The 24584-nt window shown below is 40.8% G+C and overlaps 1 protein-coding gene and 1 pseudogene across 1 annotated transcript; both read left to right on the plus strand.

Annotated features, from left to right (window-relative positions):
• The window catches only part of LOC141128809 (legumain pseudogene), a 46178-nt pseudogene extending 29244 nt beyond the window's left edge, over positions 1-16934 (plus strand).
• Positions 4435-5450, plus strand: LOC141122214 (serine/threonine-protein kinase SBK1-like). The gene is made up of 2 exons (XM_073611957.1): positions 4435-4633; positions 5084-5450. Exons 1-2 carry the CDS (start codon positions 4439-4441, stop codon positions 5243-5245), a joined length of 357 nt encoding a protein of 118 aa, XP_073468058.1. The 5' UTR covers positions 4435-4438; the 3' UTR covers positions 5246-5450.
• Positions 16935-24584: the final 7650 nt, after the last annotated feature.

The following is a 24584-nucleotide window of genomic DNA, read 5'->3' on the forward strand; positions in this document are numbered from 1 at the left end:
AGTTCTACTATTATAATTCAGAAAGGAACTTTTGGTAGTGTGAATTGGATCAATGATACATTTGTTTATCAACAAATGAGTGTATCGTTGAATGATACTAGTATATATGAATGTTGCATATCAAGAGGAAATTATCCGATGAAATGTGCGAAGGCAAGTGTTGTTGTAATGTCTCCTAGGAAAACTCCATGTATTGATAAGAAAAGCGCTTCTGCAAACCCATTTCAGATTAACCATTTCCCATCTAGGGATGAGCCGAACACCCCCCTGTTCGGTTTGCACCAAAACATGCGAACAGGAAAAAAGTTTGTTCGAACACGCGAACACCGTTAAAGTCTATGGGACACGAACATGAATAATCAAAAGTGCTAATTTTAAAGGCTAATATGCAAGTTATTGTCATAAAAAGTGTTCGGGGACCTGGGTCCTGCCCCAGGGGACATGGATCAATGCAAAAAAAAGTTTTAAAAACGGCCGTTTTTTCAGGAGCAGCGATTTTAATAATGCTTAAAGTCAAACAATAAAAGTGTAATATCCCTTTAAATTTCGTACCTGGGGGGTGTCTATAGTATGCCTGTAAAGGGGCGCATGTTTCCTGTGTTTAGAACAGTCTGACAGCAAAATGACATTTTGAAGGAAAAAACTCATTTAAAACTACCCGCGGCTATTGCATTGCCGACAATACACATAGAAGTTCATTGATAAAAACGGCATGGGAATTCCCCAAAGGGGAACCCCGAACCAAAATTTAAAAAAAAAATGATGTGGGAGTCCCCCTAAATTCCATACCAGGCCCTTCAGGTCTGATATGGATATTAAGGGGAACCCCGGCCAAAATAAAAAAAAAAAAAGATGTGGGGTTCCCCCTAAATTCCATACCAGACCCTTCAGGTCTGGTATGGATTTTAAGAGGAACCCCGCGCCAAAAAAAAAAAACGACGTGGGGTCTCCCCAAAAATCCATACCAGACCCTTATCCGAGCATGCAACCTGGCAGGCCACAGGAAGAGAGGGGGGGATGAGAGTGTGGCCCCCCCCTCCTGAACCGTACCAGGCCACATGCCCTCAACATTGGGAGGGTGCTTTGGGGTAGCCCCCCAAAACACCTTGTCCCCATGTTGATGAGGACAAGGGCCTCATCCCCACAACCCTGGCCGGTGGTTGTGGGGGTCTGCGGGCGGGGGGCTTATCGGAATCTGGAAGCCCCCTTTAACAAGGGGACCCCCAGATCCCGGCCCCCCCTGTGTGAAATGGTAAGGGGGTACAAAAGTACCCCTACCATTTCACTAAAAAACTGTCAAAAATGTTAAAAATGACAAGAGACAGTTTTTGACAATTCCTTTATTTAAATACTTCTTTCTTCTATCTTCCTTTATCTTCTGGTTCTTCTGGCTCTTCTGGTTCTTCCTCCGGCGTTCTCGTCCAGCATCTCCTCCGCGGTGTCTTCTATCTTCTTCTCCTCGGGCCGCTCCGCACCCATGGCATGGGGGGAGGCTCCCGCTCTTCTCTTCTTCTCTTCTTCATTTTCTTCTCCGGGCCGCTCCGCACCCATGCTGGCATGGAGGGAGACTCCCGCTGTGTGACGGCGCTCCTCGTCTGACAGTTCTTAAATAACGGGGGGCGGGGCCACCCGGTGACCCCGCCCCCCTCTGACGCACGGGACACGACGGGACTTCCCTGTGGCATTCCCCGTGACGTCACAGGGAAGTCCCGTCAAGTCACCGGGTGGCCCCACCCCCGTTTTTAAAACTTTTTTTTGCATTGATCCATGTCCCCTGGGGCAGGACCCAGGTCCCCAAACACTTTTTTATGACAATAACTTGCATATTAGCTTTTAAAATTAGCACTTTTGATTTCTCCCATAGACTTTTAAAGGGTGTTCCGGGGCATTCGAATTTGCCGCGAACACCCCAAATTGTTCGCTGTTCGGCGAACTCGCGAACAGCCAATGTTTGAGTCGAACATATGTTCGACTCGAACTCGAAGCTCATCCCTATTCCCATCCAGAACTCTTTTGAGAGAGGGAAAGTTTGTCATTATATTGTGTAACTTTAATGTTTCAGAATGGAAAATTTCTACAAGGTTTCCACAATGTCAAGGACATTTGGTTAATATGGATTTGCATATTGAGAGATGGTTTAGAATTAATAGTAGAAATAATAACAGAAATAAGCGTGGTATTGTTGAAGGTATTTTAGGAGGGATTGGCACAATTGGGAGAATAACAAATAGTATGGATATTAATACTTTAAAGTCTGATCTTGAAACAGCTGGCTTAGTGGGTAGTAACGGGATTAAAATACAAAGAAATTTAATTGAAATTTTAGAAAAAAATGGTTATCAAAACAGCTAATATAATGGGTCCATCTATTTTACACCTTCAAAATATTACTCTTGATTTAATGATAAGTGAACAACATTCTCATATTGCCAGAGCATGTTTAGAGATCCAGACTGAATATTCCACTAATTTTAAAATAATTGTGCAAGCATTTCAGAGTGGAATAACTCCTCTTGGCATTTTACAGAATTTACCCAGAGAATATGTATATGCTATAAATCATACAGATTTACTATAAATTACAGTACACAGATTTTGCATTTAACAATGAAAATTCTGAATTAGAACAATTAGATTTGTCATCATGTTTACAATTTCAGTCTAAAGTTATCTGTTTACCTAATCAAAAGTATTTTTCATTCTTATCATACATTATGTTCAGCAAGAATAGAAAAAGTTGAAACAATCTGAATTAATTAATCGAGTAGATAAAAAGAAGGTGTTTTTTTTTTTTAGATTATGTCAGATACAGAAAGGGTTAAAACTTTTTTCTCTTCTTGTACAAATACAGAAAACCTAAATCAAGGCTTGTATTGTATAAAAGGAGACATTGTAGCAATAAGTATTAATGGGTTTAGAACAAATTTAACAAATATGCTTATGAAAAATATAAGTGCTCTTCCCACACAATATAATATATCTCAGATAGATGAATTTTCTTGGGAAGAACGGGCAAATGTAATTCAAAAGGATAAAGGTTTATTGATAGCTTTGGCTAAGGAACTTCAGAATGCAGAAATATTGTTTAAACATGAACAAGGTCATTTGCAAGAGATATCACATTAATGGTTAGAACTTTCAGGAAGTGGTGGAAAAAATTCTGTAATAGTGTATCAATTTGGGGAAAAACTTCAATAACCTCAGTAGCAGGAAATATTTTATCACATCCTAATGTTATTCTTTTTATTATGTTATTCATTATATTCCAGTTATGTTTAATGTTTAGAATGAAAAAAATATTTTATCAAATTAGAAATTAAATCAGGAAAGGAGATGATTTATTGCAAAATAAGCTTAAAAAAGAATGGTTTTTGGAATTACAAACTCAGTTACTAATGAAATTACATCTAAAAATATTAGATCAAATACAGAGTGTTTGTGACATGGATGATGATGAATGGAATATGAAGTATTATTATTCATACTTCAGGAGGGGAATGTTATATTCTTAATATTCAAAATTTAATTCAGTTTAAAAAAAATATAGCTCTGCAGAGTTCTCCCTTAATTAGAATGAATGAGTCATTGATTTAATAGGTTACAGATGTGATATTCGAGCTGGGTTTGGGTTTTAGAAACTGTCAGGATTTTGACGGATATTGTACACTTTTGAACACTCCTAATAGCTTTTCCTTTGGTATACCTAAAACCTATAAACCCAAGTCTAGATCATTCCCGATTCTTCAAGGGAACTCAAATATTTGGGCCTTCGTGATTCAAGTCACCAAGGAAATAGAGTCCACTAATTGGCAGCATGGTTCGGTGCCCAATTTATCAAAAAACCTCAAACAAGCACTGCACAATCTTAGTTCCAAAAAAAACATTGTTATAAAGCCATCGGATAAAGGGGGTAACCTTGTTATCATGGATAAAACATGGATCCTGCATTACTTTTGGTCCGACTTTAGCACGACTTGAATGCGACGACTTTAACAGAAGTCAATGCAAGTCATACCAAAGTCAGACCAAAAGTAGTGCAGGAACCTTTTTCTAAGACAGAGAAACTAAAGCAAACAGAAATCCAATGAATGAAAGGAATGAGTTAGGAGCAGTCAGGCTGGGGAGGATATGATGCTAATAATGCTAAACGTCTTCCAGCCAGGAAATGAGGTTGGCTCTGTCTGGCTTGCTGAAGCTTCTAATGCACATTGTGAGAATTGCAGTGTGTGTGAAAATGTAGTAAGAAATTTCAGTACAGCAGAGGTTCCTGTACAACTGTCTGCTGAAGTTTAGCTTTAAATGCAGCATAATACATTCTCAACTCGGAAGCAACAGATCTTATTACAATGTTTGAGATTTTCAAATGAACATAAAAAATTGCCAGCTAAAAACTCTTTGTTCTTAATCTAACTTAATTTTTTTTTTCACAGGTCGAAGAATGGCTTTGAAAGTTATGGATAAAAGTAGAACCAGCCGGGAGTCTTTCCTACGGGAGTTCACCATTTCACTCCTACTTTCTTCTCATCCCAACATCATCGGATGCTGTGAGATCATCTTCACCACCTTCAACTGCTTCGTCTTTACCCAGGAACTGGCACCTCTTGGTGATCTGTTGTCTCTGATTGTACCAAATGTAAGTATGTTAAGATAAGTAACTCTATACAAAACTTGGAAAAACATATTTGGCCATAAAATATGAGGGGTTAACAGTTAAACCTCCTTCCAGTCCTTTTGGAGAAATTTCCCTTCAATTTCTGTGCCAGAGATTGCAACAGGAAGTGAGAGGAAGCTCTGTTGGTTGACATTAGTACAGGTGTCCATGTTGGAGGATTTACACTTACCTTTTGTTCTGACAACTCCATCACTTTGAATGATGGTGGTCCCCAGGACAGTTGATGAAAGTGGATATGGGGCAGGTATATACATACTGTACATATGGCAATATAATCCATCTCTAATATACCTTAACTGTTTCTGGATACGTATTCTGAAATTCTTCTCATATTCTCTCTATTGTATTTAACATCTAAAGTATTTTTTTTATTTTAACAGACGTCTTAGTTATTTTATTTTCTCTTTTTAGGTGGGAATTCCAGAAGATGTGGAAAAGAGATGCGCTGTTCAGATCTCCAATGCTCTGCAATTCATAGTGGAGAAAGGACTAGTACACCTAGATGTGAAGCCAGACAATGTTTTAGTGTTTGATCAGGAGTCAGAGTGCAGAAGTCCTAAAATACATGGGTGAAATCTGGAAAGAAGAAACCCCAGAAAAGGATGAGGAGCCCATTGAAAACAGTTCTTTCAAACATTCTTTTTTTTAACCAAAACTTTATTTGTTGTTGCAGCAAATAATCATACAGGTATATAGCAAACTTTGACAGGGCCAAATACAGTAACAATCTGTCAAAAACATACTATACATATCTTCAAATGTGACCATATATGTTTCAATGCACCATTAGATAACTGTTAAAGCAAACTTTGAGCACTTGGTTGAACATCCTGAAAATCAGGACCCAGACTTTTTTTCTTTTTGCTAAACCAAGTATTTAACATAATAAAGCTGAAACATTTCACTGTTTTCTCCTCCCTTCTCGCCCAACCCCTTCTCTCCATTTACTTTTCACATTTTTAGAGTTGCAATAATCTATCCATTAGTGAGTGTGTGTGTGTGTGTGTGTGTGTGTGTGTGTGTGTGTGTGTGTGTGTGTGTGTGTGTTGGGGGGGGGCGAGAGCCGGATCAGCCAGCCATGGCTGCCAGATAGTTTCAAATTTGGTCACGGTATTCCTGTGACGATAGGCCAGTTGTTCCCTAATCAGGAGTGAGTTTATATACAATCCATTGATTCCCTTTAGGTACATTAGATGCCACCCAATGTCTAGCTATAAGCTTTCTAGCTAGGTATAGTAAGTAGTCTAGTAATCATAATGTACATTTCCCTCTGATAAATCTCATCAATCGCTCCCAAAAGACATAACAGAGGTGTGGAGGGCACCAGTACCTGTGCCAGCCGGGAGATATTCTGTGTGACCTCAGCCCAATACCTGTTGAGCTTGGGACATCACCCCAGCATGTGAATGAAATCACCTTGCTGTGTCTTACATTTTGGACATAGGGGTGAATCCCTCAGGCCCCATGTATATAGTGTCATTGGCATCTGGTTCTATGCAGAATAAACAGTTGCAATAGCCTATGGGAGGCTGAGATAGAAACCATAGGGGTTGAATCAAATGCCATGTCCTATTGATCACCAATCTCTCCAATGTCCGTGACCCATTTAGCGCTACATTTCAACGAGGCACAGTCCTGGGTGGAAGACAACAGTACTGAGTACATTTTTGAAATCTGCCCCTTCCTGGCGTTCGCTTGAAGTAGCTCCATTAGGTGCGGGGTGAAGTCGCAGTCAGGGAGATTATCTGTCACTGAGCCTGCAAAGAATGTCAGAGTTGGAGATATTGATAAAAACATCTAGTGGGGAGTGTAAATTCTGAGCAAAGTTGTGCAAAAGGTTTCAATACATTCCCTGCTTAGATCTGTGGAAAAAAATACATATCACCTTGCATTTCCATAGGGCGGATCACTCCAGTTTATTAAGTTCTGGGTATCTTGGATTATCCAACAGAGAGGTGAATTCCCGGGGGGCCCTCAACCCTCAGTGCCTCTCGGGCCGCCTCCCACACTTTTCTAAGGAGACCCGCCGTTGGGGCGGTCGGAAAGATCCATTTCCAAATGAGAGCCGGCTTTCAAATCTGGGTTGGCCCAGGTTACTAATCGTACAATAGGATCATCTAAGGCATCATCTCTTCCCCACCCCATGATCTGTTGCATTTGGGAAGCCAGAAAATATAGTTTGGCATGTGGTACTGCCAGGCTCCCTCTATCCTTATTATATTGTAGGGTATTTAAAGTGATTATGGCTCCTTTCCGCTTCCAGATGAGATCCTGCATCTGGGTATCCACTCTTTTTTGAACCATTTGTTAGAGATCCACATAGGGGAGTTCTGAGAAATATAAAGCAATTGTGGGGCCCAGATCATTTATTAAGTTCACTCTCCCTACCACCGACAGGGGGAGCTTGCACCAGCTAAGGGATTTTTCCCTCTGTTTATCTAACAAGGGTCCCAAATGTAATTCTAGGTAGCTAGAAGTGTCTGCCAGAAATATGAAGGTCACCAAGCTGCTTCTGGCAGCAGATACACCACATGTTGAAGTGTCCTTCAGGAAAGGAACGTAACAAAGATAAAAATTAGTCTTTTGGCCCAGTTCTTGAGAGCCCACACACACACTTGAACTGGAAGCTATTGGATATATCCTGCTATTTATGTAATATATGTCTTGTTTTTGGTACTTGATGAAAGTCCTTTCACTGTACTAAATACATTTCTGTTGTGTTCAATCTCTATTTAGTGTCCAACATGTATTCTCAAATCTTATACATGTAGATATGGAGGTCTATTAGGCATTTTGTTTTTAGCGTTTTATAACTGCAGGTAACAGTATTCATATTTGACACATTTCTAAAGTTTTTTTTCAAAGGTTTTTTTTTTTGCTTATTAATGTAACAAGTTTTAATGTTTTGCTCTCCAGGACACTATAGCCTCTGTTGACCATCATGTGGAAGGTCTTCTAAATAAAATGGTCTCCTTCTATGCACAAGGACTACAGCAGATAGACTTTGAAGAGTGCTTCCTCATTGAGGAGGAGCTTGGAAAAGGTGGATGTGGAAATGTATTCTTGGTGAAGGATAAGGAAACAGGTGAGTGAATTAATCTAGCCGCCATTTCAGTATCCTCTAAGAATATGTATATGGATGTAAATTCAATCTGCAAGATAAAGGCTTTTTCCAAGAGGTCGCTAATTATAGACTTAGTCTAAAATAAAAGGAGCATTATAGTAGAATCACTGTGCAACACTCGTAATAAAGAATAGCAGGTAAATGCATTGAGCAAATATGGCCCAATACATACATTTATTACATCTCTATAAATATAAAATGTTGTTTCAAACATTCATGTTGGAAAAATTATTTAAAGACCTAAGCATTGGGCTGTTTCTTAGGAGTTATGCAAATATCAAAATGAAATATTGATCACATGTAATGTTGAGTCCAATGAATAAAAGAAAGGGGCTAGGAACAGTGAGCCTGGGGATGATCCCATACTGACGATGCTGGATGTCCTCTAGTCAGGAAATGACATGGGCTCTATCTGGAGAGGTTCCTGTACAGGTGAGTGCTGGTAAGGCTGAAGTTTAGCTTTAAATGTGCATAATACATTCACAATCTGGGAGGAGCATATCTTATAAAAATGTTGGACATTGTCAAGTTAAAAACATACAGAAATTACCAATTGAACATTTCTAGTTCTTGATCAAAGTTATTTCATTTTTTTCACAGGTCAAAGAATGGCAATGAAAGTCATGGATAAGGACAGAACCAGTCAGTGGTCTTTTCTCCATGAATTCAGTATTTCATACTTACTGTCGCCTCACCAAAATATCATCGGACGTTTTGGCTTCTTCTCCACCATTGACTACTTTGTCTTTCCCCAGGAACTGGCACCTGTTGGAGATCTGTTCTCCATGATTTTTACAAATGTAAGTACATTAAGTTTTAGGTATGGCCATTTCTTTTTTTATTTATTTTTTTTTATTTTTCAAAGGATTAAATAGAGTTAAAAAGAATATTTTGAATTTTCCATCACTTTCTTAAAATGTCTAGGTAAGCAATGTCATTAAGACAAAGCAAATTTCCCTGGGGGGGGGGGGACACCTTCAACAATAAAATCTATCCCCAGCCTAAAATAAATAAATACAATACTTTATGGCCATACATATATGCTTCAACTGAATCTTTAGTTATCCTTATATTCTCCCCTATTGTATTTAACATCTATTATGTTTTTGAACTTGTTCTAGGTGGGAATTCCAGAAGGCGCAGTAAAGGTGTGTGCTGTGCTGATCTTCAGTGCTCTGGAATTCATATCGGAGAAAGGACTTGTACACATGGACCTCAAGCCAGAAAATGCTCTGGTGTTTGACCAGGACTGCTATTGTGTTAAGATCACGAACTTTGGTCTCACTAAGGTCACAGGGACAGTGATTAGAGCAAGGTGTGGAAGCAAATCCTACAAGGCCCCAGAGTTTAACCTGACCATTTCAGATGGACTGGTTGGAGATGGCAGCCTTGATGTGTGGGTGTTCGATGTCATCATCTACTGCATCTAGGCGCATGCGCGTGAACACGCGTGGGAGCATGCGCACGCACGGTTACCGGCGCCAGGCGGGCTATTTAAAACACAGCTCTCCCCTCAGACCTTGCTGCCTGATCTACAGCGTTCCTGAGCCTCATCTGTTGACCGGATCTGATCTCGTGTTTACCCGGCTTGACCTGTGACCTTCCCTGCCTGCCTCTGACCTCCGGCTTGTCTACGATTCTGCATCTGCCTCATCCTCTGGTCTATCCATGCCCGCCTGTTACCGACCCGACCTGCTCTGTGACTCTGTTCTTCTGCACTTGTTCCTGTACCGATCGTCTGGTTTGACCCGGCCTACCCGACCTTCCTGTGCACTTTCTCCAGTGCAACTCACCTGTTCCTGTCTGATCCCTGGTTCCTGCTGGCTCCGGTCTTCTGCTGCCAAGATCTGCTGATCCAGTTACAGCTTCTTGAAGACTTCCTGATCCATCCACCGGCTGTTGATCCTGCCAGGCACTCGTGCTACCTTGGACTCCCGTGCCTCCTGTTCCCACTGTCAGGAGCCGTGAGTGAGGGATGCAAGAGAGGTCTCCTTTTGCATTCCGGGCTCATCACTAGGTACGATGCAGTTGTGCTGTATGTGGATGTTCGTCATCGCGTTGTTCATCAAATACCTGGTGTGTATCAAGGCCACTCAAACCTTAGGCAGTAGGGTGGCGATGTATTGCCTACAATCATTTGGGTTGTGCTCAATCCACTTGATGACAGCTTCAAAGACTGCTTTTTGACCTGGACTGCCATTCCATCAATCTCACAGGACTTTGGCCTTGCTAAGGACCAAATGACAGTGATTAGAGTGTGGCACCATGTTCTACATGGCTCCAGAAAGGCGCAAAGTTGACATTTCAGATGGCCTGGTTGTGGAAGGCAGCCTTGATGTGTGGGTGTTTGGAGTAGTCATCTATTGCCTACTTACAGGGGAGCTTCCATGGGAGGAGGATGCCATTCTGGACTATGAAAAATGTAAACATTTTGTTGACTGGTCAATGCTTCAGGAGGATTATCCATCTGGAAGTTGTTTTGCCAAAGTGCCCTCTGGGATGCAAAGGATGTTCAGTGATTTTTTTTTTTTTGGACAATTTACTTTAATTAAAGAAGTCAAACTATGCAAGTGCTGAAATACATGAGGGAAAGCTGTAAAGTAGAATGCCCAGACAAAACAAGAGGGTAAGGATCCTATAAAAAGTTATTCTGGTGTGCAATCTAATCAACCCTTGTGTGAGGCTTCCCACCTGAACTCCTCGCAGAGCAGTGATTCCATCATGTCAGCTTGCAGCTCCGCGCCTGACAGTTTGACCATAGATGCCTCTATATCGCTGACTGAGACGGCTACAGGGCCACAGAAGGACAACATGGTAGAGGGTATAATCATGTTTGATGATGAGTTTTTTTTACATGCTGATGCAGAAGTAGATATTGGATTAATGAGATGTGGTAGGTGATGGAGCACCTGAAAGAACATCACATATGGTCAACCTTCTCAGGTATGCAGCTTTTTGGTGAAAATAAAGGGGTCATAACATTCTATATGTATTTTGTAGTAGTGTGCAGTCATTACTCTTTGCACTACCATATCCACCACTGATTTTATTTTTACTAAAGACATGGCATCTCAATCCACAGCACAGCTCCCAACTTCTCTTTTAGAGGGATTACCCTTTTTTTGGAACCAAATCCCTCTGTTCTCTATAAAAATGTACTAATTAATGACCTTGAATTTGTTACACACTAACTTTCATCCAATCTCTAAGTTATTGCAAGAAGGGCAGGAGTGTGTTCTATGCCAACATACTTTGTGCCCTTCCCTTTCATTTCAGACAGTTGGGAGGTATGCCAATGATGGCAATCTTGTTAGCAACTCTCAGATTGGTGGGGATAAGCCTTGTAATTACAAGTACTAAAGTGAAATCAGAATTAAAGAGGCAGATATAAAATTGCCTTCTAGTGAACAATGGTAATAGCAGGACTATACCTCTTCAAATATTTAATAGCAAAATGCTAATTGACAGATCCATTTTATCAGGAAGTTGCCCAGTCTAATTATTATATGTTTAGCGTAGCAACTCATAGGAACTGTTTTTTATTTAGTTTTTTTTTTGTTTTTTGTTTTTTTACCAATCTATAGTAGTGAATCAATTGAAGGAGGATTACTTTTCAGGTAGTGTAAATCTCTATCCCTTTTTTTTGCTTTATTGACTAAGAATTGTCGATTCTATGGCTATTTTCCAAATTACATGAACTATCTAGCAAGTGTCTGTAACCTAATATAATTTATTAGCATTTCATATATTAACATTACAGAATAACTGAATACCCTGCAGAGAATAAATGAATATGCTGCAGTAAAGAGAAGTAGTCCTTTCAGAACTGACCACGTGTTTATCTGTAACATTATTTAAACATATTAGCACACAAAACATGTACAAATAAAGTCCCTTGTATTCACAAGGAAACATAGAATATCTGAGGTATAGTTACCAACAAAGGATGTATGTAGACACTCTCCAGACCAGAATTCCTCTAAAAGTCTATCAGATGATCCCGTACCTTTTGTGTAGCACAGGCTCCCAGGGAGAATACTCCACTCCTATGTGACTAACAAGGAGTCGCCCTCAAAGGGCAAACAACGAAACCAACAAAATATTTTAAACATTTATGTGTATAAGCATTGTTGTCAATTTTTCAATAAAAATCATTTTTAATACTACTCTTCTAATGACTGTAACTTTGCTGCGGAAAAGCCCCACTGGGGGGAGATTTTCCCATTCTGTATTTACTATCTATTATGTCTTTGCATTTTTTTCTAGGTGGGAAATCCAGAAGACGCAGTAAAGAGGTGTGCTGTGCAGACCTCTGTGCTCTGGAATTCATATTGGAGAAAGGACTTGTACACATGGACCTCAAGCCAGAAAATGTTCTGGTGTTTGACCCAGACAGACTGACAAAGCAAATTTCCCTGGGGGGATACCTTCAACAATAAAATCTATCTCCAGCCTAAAATAAATAAATACAATACTTTATGGCCATACATATATGCTTTAACTGAATCTTTAGTTATCCTTATATTCTCCCCTATTGTATTTAACATCTATTATGTTTTCGAACTTTTTCTAGGTGGGAATTCCAGAAGACGCAGTAAAGAGGTGTGCTGTGCTGATCTTCAGTGCTCTGGAATTCATATTGGAGAAAGGACTTGTACACATGGACCTCAAGCCAGAAAATACTCTGGTGTTTAACCAGGACTGCTATTGTGTTAAGATCACGGACTTTGGCCTTACTAAAGTCACAGGGATAGTTATTAGAGCAAGGTGTGGAAGAAAATCCTACATGGCCCCAGAGATGTGTAACGTGACCATTTCAGATGAACTGGCTGTAGATGGCAGCCTTGACATGTGGGCATTTGGTGTTGTCATCTACTGCCTACTCACAGAAGAGTTTCCTTGGCGGGTGGCCATGCTTGATGAAGAAGGATACAAACAATATGTTGACTGGCAAAATTATTTCCAGGAGGTTAATCCTGCAGCTGTGTCTATAATGTATAGAATTATTGATATGTATGTTTATGTTCTGTCTGTCCACAGATACTGAGTCAGTTACAAAGCAAGCCCTGAAGAAGCGGTTACATATTGCATAGTAAGAGCAAACTTGTTTTGCGGTACATCTCTTTTTGACATGTTGTATACACACCATTTATTTATTTATTTTTTTATATATAGAGAGGTGTGTGTTCCAATGTATTTTCTTTCCCCCCCCAAAAAAAATTATTAGTGTTATCATGACAGTATCTTCCAGAAATAATATGCTTTTGGCAGCAGATACACCTTTCCATTAATGCCGGTCAAAGGTTATTACATTCCCTTCCTAAAGAACTCCTGAGCACAAAATTAGTCTTTTGACTCCAAGTTACAAAGAGGGTCCCCACACACAACTGAACTGGTAACTACTGGATATATCCTGCCACTTATTTATGTATTGCTATATGTCTTGGCTTTTATATTCATTTTTGTAATTGACCAAGTTATACCATTGCATGATAATTTTCTTGTTTACAAATAGATTGCTGGGTTTCCATTTAGGGTCCTTTAAAATGTAATTAATTTCTGTTGTGTTCAAGTGGCCAAACCTTATTCCTGAGACATGTACATATATATGTGGGGTCCATTGAGCATGTGATTATATGTAAATAATTGAGGGTAATAGCATTCATATTTGACAAATTTCTATAGTTTCTCTTCAAAGATTTGTTTTCTGACTGATTTAACAAATTTTCTTTTTTTTTGCTCTCCAGGACACTATGGCTTCTATTGCTCATGATGTGTAAATCTTCTGGATAGAATGGTCTCCTAGTCACAAGGACTGCAGACAATAGACTTACAGGAGTACTTCCTCATTGTGAAGGAACTTTGAAAAGACATTTTGGAAAAGTATTCTTGGCAAACGACAATAAAACAGGCCAGTAAAATGTTCTTCCCTGAAGAAGCTCATGCTGATTGGGTGAAGCATGTTGGCTGTTCCGACACCACGTGAGTGATGTTCAGACATCACCTCTGATGTTATTTTGCACATGCTCTTTGAGTTCCATGAGTACCGTGGCATCCATCTTTATTGAGGCACGCCGAGACACTGGCTTGGAGCTGAATCAGGAAGAGCGGCCATCACTCATATTCCCGAGTGAGACCTGAGCAACAACTCATGGACTTCATGTCTACCTGATGTGAGACACAAATTTAACAAAATTTTCTATTTTTTTTTTTTTGCTCTCCAGGACACTATGGCCTCCATTGCTCCTGATGTGTATCATCTTCTGGATAGAATGGTCTCCTATTAACAAGGACTACAGAGGATAGACTTACAGGAATACTTCCTCATTGTGAAGGAACTTGGAAAAGGTGGATTTGGAAAAGTATTTTTGGCAAAAGATAATAAAATGGGTCAATAAAATAATCTAACCACTATTTCAATTTCCTCTACAAAAAAAAAAAAATAAATAAAAAAAAAAAAGATATAATATAATATAAAGATAGATAGATAGATAATATAAAGATAGATAGATAGATAATATAAAGATAGATAGATAGATAATATAAAGATAGATAGATAGATAATATAAAGATAGATAGATAGATAATATAAAGATAGATAGATAGATAATATAAAGATAGATAGATAGATAATATAAAGATAGATAGATAGATAATATAAAGATAGATAGATAGATAATATAAAGATAGATAGATAGATAATATAAAGATAGATAGATAGATAATATAAAGATAGATAGATAGATAATATAAAGATAGATAGATAGATAATATAAAGATAGATAGATAGATAATATAAAGATAGATAGATAGATAATATAAAGATAGATAGATAGATAATATAAAGATAGATAGATAATATAAAGATAGATAGATAATATAAAGATAGATAGATAATATAAAGATAGATAGATAATATAAAGATAGATAGATAATATAAAGATAGATAGATAATATAAAGATAGATAGATAATATAAAGATAGATAGATAATATAAAGATAGATAGATAATATAAAGATAGATAGATAATATAAAGATAGATAGATAATATAAAGATAGATAGATAGATAGATAATATAAAGATAGATAGATAGATAGATAAATATAAAGATAGATAGATAGATAGATAATATAAAGATAGATAGATATATTATCTATCTATCTTTATATTATCTAACGATAGATAGATATTCTATCCATAAAAATTTGTTCTGCAAGATTATATAGACTTTTTCCAAGAGGTCACTAATTGTAGACTTACTCTGAAATAAGAGCAGTGAAGTAGAATCCCTGATCAACACTCTTAATAATAATAAGCATAATAGCAGGTATATACTTTGAACAAATATGGCCTAATAATGGAATTTATTACATCATTACCAAAGGACTGGTGCACATGGATTTGGAGCAAGATATTGTTTCAGTGTTTGACCTGGACTGCCATCCCATAAAGCTCACAGACTTTGGCCTTGCTAAGGTGAAAGGGACAGTGATTAGGAGGTGTGGCACCATGTCCTACATGGCTCCAGAAATGTGGGAAGCTGAACCTTCAGATGGTCTGGTTGTGGATGGCAGTCTTGATGTGTGGGCCTTTGGAGCTTCCATGGGAAGGATACCATTCTGGACTATGAAAAATATAAGACCCCTTTCACACTGAGGCACTTTTTATGTGTTTTAGTGCTAAAAAAAAGCACCTGAAAAGTGCTTTAAAAATGCTCCCCATGCATCTCAACGGATGCTTTCACACTGAGGCGTTGCGCAAGTGGGCGTTGAGAAAACTCCTGCAAGAAAAACGGATTTGTAGAGGTGCCCATCAATGGATCAGAAGATGGGTCATTGGGTCCCATTAATGACCTTAACTTCAGGGCCTTCTTCCAGTGACAAATCCTCAGCCTCACTGTGTTGACCACATCCATGCCCATCAATGACCCAGAAGATGGGGGGGAAGCACTGCGTGGTCCTGGTGACGGCTCCAATGGCTGTTAAAACGACAGACATCAGGCTGTCATGTCCCACACTTATAAAATTGTCAAGCAGAACGGCATCCCTGAAGGAACTGAACAAGACCATTCAGTACATGTATGACAAGAAGTACAAAAAGATGGTTCTATAGATCGAGGCCAGTGAATCAGGCTCCATGATGAATCGCCTCCCCAACAACATTGATGTTTACCCCACCACAGCCGCCAACCCTACTAAGTCCGCTTAGGCCTGTTATGGCAAGGAGAGAGACATACTTTGGCGATCTTTACAGCATCAGCTGGATGGAGGATTCAGAGATGGAGAAACTGTTCAAGGAGACACTACACAGTTTATACTGGTCAAGCAACACACCGATACCAGGTATGTGATGCAGTATAGAAACTGGACTATTTCCAAGATGAAGGTGAGCCAGTTCCAGGGTAGCACTAAAACAGTGGTCCCTCACATGACCCTGGAGCCAGTATACAATTATTAAGGCCCGGGATGTACGGACCAGGATCAAGGCCTCACAAGAGACCACAGCCTTGATCAAGGAATCGGTGAAGAAGCTTGTTCCTGTGGTGACAGTCTGATGAGTTGGCAGAAGAGAATCTCACCGATCAGACTTAAAATAATGATTGGTTGTGTTACCCCGCAGCAGTCGAGCACTTCAAGAACCAGTGCTTTAACTGGCACAACTTCATGAGACAGTTTTACACTCTGTGAATCTGGATACTCACTAGAGAGCATCACATGCTATGATTAATGTCTGCCAAAATCTGCACTGACACAGCTCGCGACACAAAGTCTTCCAGTAGAAGGGGTGATGTGGAAATGTGAGACCTATGATTTTTACCTTCAATGATAATCAACATTCATAAATGGACATGCAATATGTCTTAAAGCAGTGTGTCAGGAAATTGCCTGGACATTCTGAGAACAGCTGACATCATAAAACAGCTCTAGTTTAAGCTCTGTTTATAGTGTCAGTTTACCACCTGGTTTATAGTTGTACTGTCCCTTGCCTGAAGGGAATCACTTGGGGGTTGTGAGGCTGACTGGGAGCAGTAGTGTTATCAAACTTATTTTACTTAAATAGGGTTGGACAGAGAGGGGTTCATGACATGTAAAGACCTCCAGTTGGCCAAGTGTTATGTGCAACCCCCCACCCTTGAAAGAATGTGGCAATACCTTGGCATATGGAAGGAGCGGGGGTTACAAATGTGTATATATTGCAACACAGATCACTGCCCATTCTCTTGTGCTGATGGTCTAGATGAAGGATGGTTACGTAAGACTTCTCTATACAATGTATCTCTATTATCTTGTCTTTTCTGTAACCTTTTCTACTGTAGGATTTTGCCTTAATATATTAATCTCTAGCTAGCATGTGTATGACCATTATAGCAATATTTTGTATCATTGGTCTCTGTTTTACGGTTTTATCCTCCACGTTGAATTTGGTAATCTCTAACGTTCCTTTTCTGTATAAATAAATGTTTATCTTTTTGCACTGTTATCGTTCCTTTTTAATTCTTATATAGTAAAGGGTTAATCACTCCATATAAGTGAGGTAGGTATAAAAATCTCCATATCAGGGGGCATGGGTGATGATTATCCCTCTCTGAGATTTGCCCCCTCTGAAGCTGCTGCCTCAAACCTAATCTCTACTCTTATGCCCTGTACACACGGTCGGATTTTCCGACGGAAAATGTGTGGTAGGACCTTGTTGTCGGAAATTCTGACTGTGTGTGGGCTCCATCACACATTTTCCATCGGAATTTCCGACACAACGTTTGAGAGCTTGCTATAAAATTTTCCGACAACAAAATCCGTTGTCAGAAATTCCGATTGTGTGTACACAAATCCGACAGACAAAGTGTCACGCATGCTCAGAATAAATTGAGAGATGAAAGCTATTGGCTACTGCCCCATTTATAGTACCGACGTACATGCTTTACGTCACCGCGTTCAGAATGATCGGATTTTCCGATCACTTTGTGTGACCGTGTGTATGCAAGACAAGTTTGAGCCAACATCCGTCGGAAAAATCCATGGACTTTGTTGCCGGAATGTCCGACCGTGTGTACGGGGCATAAGACTGTTTACTCAGCATCACAAATCTTCAGTACAAACCCCAGCCTTCACTTACACAGCCAAGTCCATCTAAGTCGGTTCGAATCCCAACCACGACACTACCTGCCTTTGTAATAGATATTTTATGCCTACCATGATTTTTACCTTCAGATTACATTGTCATTATTAATAATGTGACAGTGAACTTTTGACATACAGTTTGTCCAGGCAGTGTTCTGAAACTTTTTAAGCCATTCTGAGAAAAAGGACACCATAAACCAGCTCTGGAATTGTATCTAGAGGAGCTCTCTGACAGAAGTCTCTTTTGCGGCCATTTGGTAGTATAAGTTATGGACTAAGTGGAATGTCACTTCAAAAGGTTCAATTGAGGTGAGGGGGGAAGGAAGGCAGCTGGGACTGTTTTTTTATTCCTACCTTGTTGGGAAAAATATTTTTCCTAATATATCAGAGGGACACGAGACAAAACATGTTACATCCATCCTGAAATGTTGGGAAAATTTTTTCTCCAATGTGCCAGAGAGACATGACGATACATGTTGTACACCCGCTGTCTGATTTGAAGCCCATTATAAAGTGGTACTCAAGTTGTTTGGAGAAAAAAATTTAATAGCTCACTTTCAATCTTTCTCTTTAAAATGTACCCATGCGCTCACCCCCAAGTGGAAGGCCGGTATCGCTGAGAATTTTATTAGTCTGAGATTTTAACCATGCTTCCAGCCTCCATTGACCATGATGTGGAAGTTCTTCTGGATAGAATGGTCTCCTATTCACAAGGACTACAGCAGGTACAGAAGTACTTCCTCATGAAGAAACTTGGAAAAGGTGGAAATGGAAGAGTATTCTTGGCAAACAAAAAGAAAACCGGTCAGTGAATGACATAAAATTATAGATAGGCAACTCCTATCCTCATATTAATTAGTGGCTCAAAATTAATAACTACTGCAGTAGGGAACAGACACAAAATATACACTCCACATCTTTCCAAATAACTGTCCTGCTTTATTAGGACGCAATTGAAGGTTTTTATACACATGATTACGTTCCCATTATTTCTTATGGTGAAATTTGCTTTGATATACAAATGCTTTGGATTACAAGCATGTACAAGGTTTTACTGTATTTGACTTCTCATCTCAGTCATAATGAACAGATCCAGTTTGCAGAGATCACCTCCAGTGATGGGATAACACTCAATGTTGATATTTCTCATCAATGATTCCTCAAATGTTCTGGATTTGTGCCAAAACTTTGTCTACCTGTGATAGCAGAGCCTGGGAAATTTGGCTGGTGGGGGGAAGCTCCAGCAATAGTCTAAGCGGTCTGAGGGGAACAATAAAGCTGATCATTACACACCACCAATTATAATCGGACACTAATGGAGTGTTTGTCTTTAATTGTACAGGATAGAACAAAAAAATATGAAAGAATAAGAACAAAGCAATGGTTGTTATCAGAGGGGTGATGTCCCCAAGTATATTCCACCTTATTGGAGCTGCTGGATACAATATAATGAGATGATGGTGAGACGTAGAGGGGGCAGGGATTGGTGAGCAGTAGAGGGGGCTAATGAGCTTACTTCCCAGCTGAGGACTAAACCCATCACTATATGGGAAGAGCCTGTAGTGTGTATGGAGCTGAGTATAATACTTTGTATTTACTGCTTAAAAAGGCAGATGAAACCCTATATAAACCACATGACCCATAGAGCTCTGGGTGGAAGTTCCATTCACAATCCCAAAATATTGCCATCAGGATCTCCTTCAAAATCCAACTTTGGTATCAGCGGCTCCCTACACAGAACACTAGACTTTCTGGATCTTCTCTTATTTCTAGAAGCTCAGAAGAGACAACCAAGTCCTATTTATGAATGATTTCCCTGGACTGAGCTCTGTCTCCAATATAGAAATCCTCCTGTTTGCGCTCCCTGTACTCTCATACAAGTTGGTTCTCTCCCTATACTGAGATAAAAGTCATCTCTGTGCTGATATATCAATCAAGACTTTCCCTACAAGCAGCTTGTATCTTGGTATAATATCCACCCCACACAGCACACCTCCCTCTCCCAACATACAAATGGCCAACTGCTTCTCCTCTCCACCCAGATATAGTCACCATTCACCCCGCCCCCTCATCACATGACCAATACCAACCAATGAATGTGCTCCAAACCCTTCCCACTCATCACATGACCTCCCTCTCATTAGCTATTCATACTGAGCTGTAGCTCCTCCCTTTCACATATTAACCCTTTTCTGTCATTCTCTGTCGGATGATTTATAAAATCTTGATATAAGAAAACTGACCCCCCCCCCATATATACATCTATTGGATGGAGGAACTCATCTGGTTTTGTCTGTTAGAAGAAGAAACATGAAAAACGTTACTACAGACAACTCCTCACCTTTCCTCCAATGACAGAATTTTCCTGTTTTTATATGTGATGTTAGTCAGGTTTAAAAAAACAAAAAAAAAGTTCAACAAATAAAAGGGAAACAATAAATATACATATTGCTATACACACAGACAGACAGTTGATCCAGAGGAAGGCAAAACCCAGCAAAGTATGATCCAATTTGCCGGGGGGGACATTTTCCTGTCTAAACACCTACTGACACTTCATTTCATGTATGGGTTTTGTCCAATTTAAAATTTTTTACAATTTGGAACTCTACCATAGTTTGCTTATTCTGTGTGAATGAAATCTAACTTGCTGATAGCCACACTCATGAATGTATTTATATTGGGGGGGGGATTCTGAAGAGTGGGGGGTTTATGTTTTGCCTCATTACTATGCATCTTTTCTAAAAAAAAAACTAGACCCTGAAAAGGTTTTAACCACATGCCGACCAGTACACGACAATGAACGTCAGAACAATGGCACAGCTGGGCAAATGGGCGTACAGATACTTCCCCTTTAAATTGCGGCATTGTGGGAGCGTGCCCACCGCAAACTCCGCGATAATTCCTGCGGACTCTACGTCCACCTGGGGCCTGCGATCGTGTCACGGAGCAGCAGAACGGGGAGAGGTCTATGTAAACAAGTCATTTTCCCGTTCTGCCTTGTGACATGACAGATATCTACTGCTCCCTGTGATTGGGAGCAATGATCTCTGTCATGTCAGTGGTAGCCCACCCCCCCCCAGTTAGAATCACTCTAGGACACACTTAACCCCTTGATCACCCCCTAGTGTTTAACCCCTTCCCTGCCAGTGTCATTTATACTGTAATCAGTGCATTTTTATAGCACTAAATGACAATGGTCCAAAATGGTGTCAAAAGTCTCCGATGTGTCGCAGTCACGATAAAAATCGCCGCCATTACTAATAAAAAATGAAATACTAAAAATGTCATAAATCCCCTATTTTGTAGATGCTATAAATTTTGCACAAACCAATCAATAAACGCTTATTGCGATTTTTTATACCAAAAATATGTAGAAGAATACATATCGGCCTAAACTGAGAAAGAAATGTGTTTTTTTATAGATTTTTGGGGGGATATTATAGCAAAAAGTAAAAAAAATAGTGACAATTTTTTTTAAAAAAAAGCAGTTTTCTTTTTGTTTATAGCGCAAAAATAAAAACCGCAGGAGGTGATCAAATACCACCAAAAGAAAGCTCTATTTGTGGGAAAAAAAAGGACGTCAATTTTGTTTGGTTGCAACATCGCACAACTGCGCAATTGTCAGTTAAAGTGACGCAGTGCCGTATCGCTAAAAGTGCTCTGGTCAGGGAGGGGGTAAATCCTTCCGGGGCTGAAGTGGTTAATTAAATATGATATAATGTGGTGCGGTGCGGAGGGGTTTATACATCCCCTCCAATGTGTTGCCTGGTGAATATTCACCGTATTCTGTACCCAGCTTCATGCTGTGAAAGTTGTGTACAATATAAAAGGTTTAATCTTTATTAGAGTGTAAGCTCTTATGGGCAGGGCCCTTCTAACCCTCTTGTATTGTAGAGAGCTGTGCAAACCCTAAAGCCTCGTACAGACAGTACGATTGTTGGCCAACTAATGCCGCGTACACACGAGCGGACTTTCCGGCATACTTGGTCCAGCGGACCAGAGTCCGCCGGACAATCTAACCGTGTGTAGGCTCCGGCGGACTTTTCCGGCAGACTTTTTCCCAAAAGCCCGCCGGACCTAGATTTGAAACATGTTTGAAATCTTTCCGTCGGACTCAGTTTGACTGTGTGCTCGTCTGTGTGCTGGTCCGACGGAAAGCCCGCTCGTCTGTATGCTGGTCCAACGGACCAGATAAGACGCAAGGGCAGGGTATTGCATTCCGCGCTCGCTGCAATAGGAAAAACAAATTTTCTTATTGCGGCGAGCGCGGGGCATACCATGCCCTTAGGTCTGGTATGGATTATAAAGGGAAGCCCCTACGCCGAAAAAACGGTGTGGGGTCCCCCCTAAAATCCATACCAGACCCCGATCCGAGCACGCAGCCCGGCCGGTCAGGAAAGGGGTTGGGGACAAGCACCGGAGTTACGGCGGACTTTCAGAATGAACAGACTTGCCCACACATGGGGGGGCGTGGTCACCGAGTGATGTTGACCACGCCCCCTAAAACGTCACAGTCCCAGCATGCCCAGGGACTGTGACATCATAAGGGGGCGGGGTCTCCGCCTATATAAGTCACAACGGAGCCCTCAGAGAGCAGTCCAGCCGGAGAGACCGTCGTGTCAACATCTAGAGAAGAGGGAAGAAGACAAGAAGCCCAGAAGTCCGGACCTCCGCTGGCAAGAGAGCAGCATGAAGACAGCCGAGGAGCCGGCCGAAGAACTGGAACACGGGGAGAAGAGGAACCGGAGGGAACCCCCCCCCCCCGGAGCTGTTTAATAAATTATTTTAAAAACCTGTGTAGTGTTTTATTATTGACACTTTTTCCCTAGGTGAATGGGTAGGGGTACAATGTACCCCATGCTCATTCACATAGGGGGGGGGGCGGCCAGGATCTGGTGGCCCTCTTATTATAGGGGGCTCCCGGATTCTGATAAGCCCACAGACCCCGACAACCAACGACCAGGGTTGTCGGGAAGAGGCCCTTATCCTCATCAACATAGGGACAAGGTGCTTTGGGGTGGGGGAGCCCTACAGGGCTCCCCCTCCCCTAAAGCACCCACCCCCCCCATGTGGAGGACGGGGGGGGGGGCGCTCGCTCGTCCCCACCCCCTTTCCTGACCGGCCGGGCTGCGTGCTCGAATCGGGGTCTGGTATGTTTTTAGGGGGGGACCCCATGCCGTTTTTTCGGCATAGGGGCTTCCTTTTAAAATCCATACCAGACCTAAGGGCCTGGTATGACCCGTGACGGGGCTCGCAAGCTGTAAATCTTGCCGATAAAAGCGTCAAGATTGACTTCCTTTTCTAGTCCCGTCGCACCTGACTCACATTCAAAATGAACGGCCTTGTCCATGTGTGGGCAAGTCCGTTCATTCGGAAATTCTGGCGAAAGACAGGCGGAATTAGCCGCCGGAAAGTCCGGTCGTGTGTAGGCAGCATAAGCATCTGAGCTTTGCCAAAAGGGCCGTGTGCCAGGATCTTGTCATGCCACAAACAGGAACGTAGTGACATACTACGAGGCATTTCAGCTCTGGAGAGCCACCCTTTGTTTGGGCCCCTTCTGCTAATTCCGTGAGCATTGATTCTGAGCATGCGTGTTTTTACTTTTAACTTTTGTGTGACGGATTTGTGTACTGACCATCTGAAAATCTGAAAAATCTACTAGCCTGCCAGCCGACATTTGTTGGCCGAAAGTTGAATAAAAATTGTCTAAAGCAGTGGTCACCAACCCTGTCCTCAGGGCTCACTAACAGGCCAGGTTTGTAAGATAACTGAAATCCATCACAGGTGATATCATTTGCTGCTCAGTGATTGCCGTATTCTAGTCTGCATCTCCCCCAAGATAATACATAGAACCTGGCCTGTTAGTTGGTCCTGAGGACGGGGTTGATGACCACTGGTCTAAAGGAGTGTACAAACGGTCAGATTTTAGGACAGACAATCCCCAGCCAACAATCGTATTGTGTGTACGAGGCTTTACTCCATAAATACCAGATCAGATTTTTACCATAAAGGAGCTTAACTGACATCATTGTGGTGCTGCAGAAAGAAAGAGAAAATATAAAACTTGTTTGGTTAAAAAAAGTTTTATTTGCCCAACAAAACAATGTTTATATTTTTATTGTAATGAATGTATTATTATCATACATAGAAATCTGTACACCATGTAATGCTTTCACATCTGCCTTTCATTATGTACAATTGCAAGACATATAAAAAAAAAACAAAAAAAAAAACCACACCCTTAGACTCGATTCACACAGGGGCAACACGACTTTAACGCGACTTTGCACGGCGACTTCAACAAATTACAACGCGACTTCAAGTCGCCTCCAGGACAGGCGACTTCGGCTGTGGCCAATCACAGGACAATCAGCTCTCTGGGAGGGAGGGGTTTTCCCTGCAAAGTCGCTTGACTATGAGAGAGAGATCCGACTTGGAGGCGACTTCCATTGATTTCTATGGTATAAGTCGCCTACCAAGTCGGATCCAAGTAGTACAGGGAGTATGCTCTGAAGTCGGAGCGACTTCAGTAGTGTCTATTCAGACGCTCCCATTCACTTAAATGTGAATCTCTTTCTGGGGCGACTTGAGGGCATACAAGTCGGATCCCAAGTCGTCCTAGTGTGAACCGACCCTTAAATTCTGTCCTGCCTAATTACATCAAC

This window comes from Aquarana catesbeiana, linkage group LG01, assembly GCF_042186555.1.
Source record: "Aquarana catesbeiana isolate 2022-GZ linkage group LG01, ASM4218655v1, whole genome shotgun sequence".
Taxonomy (NCBI): domain Eukaryota; kingdom Metazoa; phylum Chordata; class Amphibia; order Anura; family Ranidae; genus Aquarana; species Aquarana catesbeiana.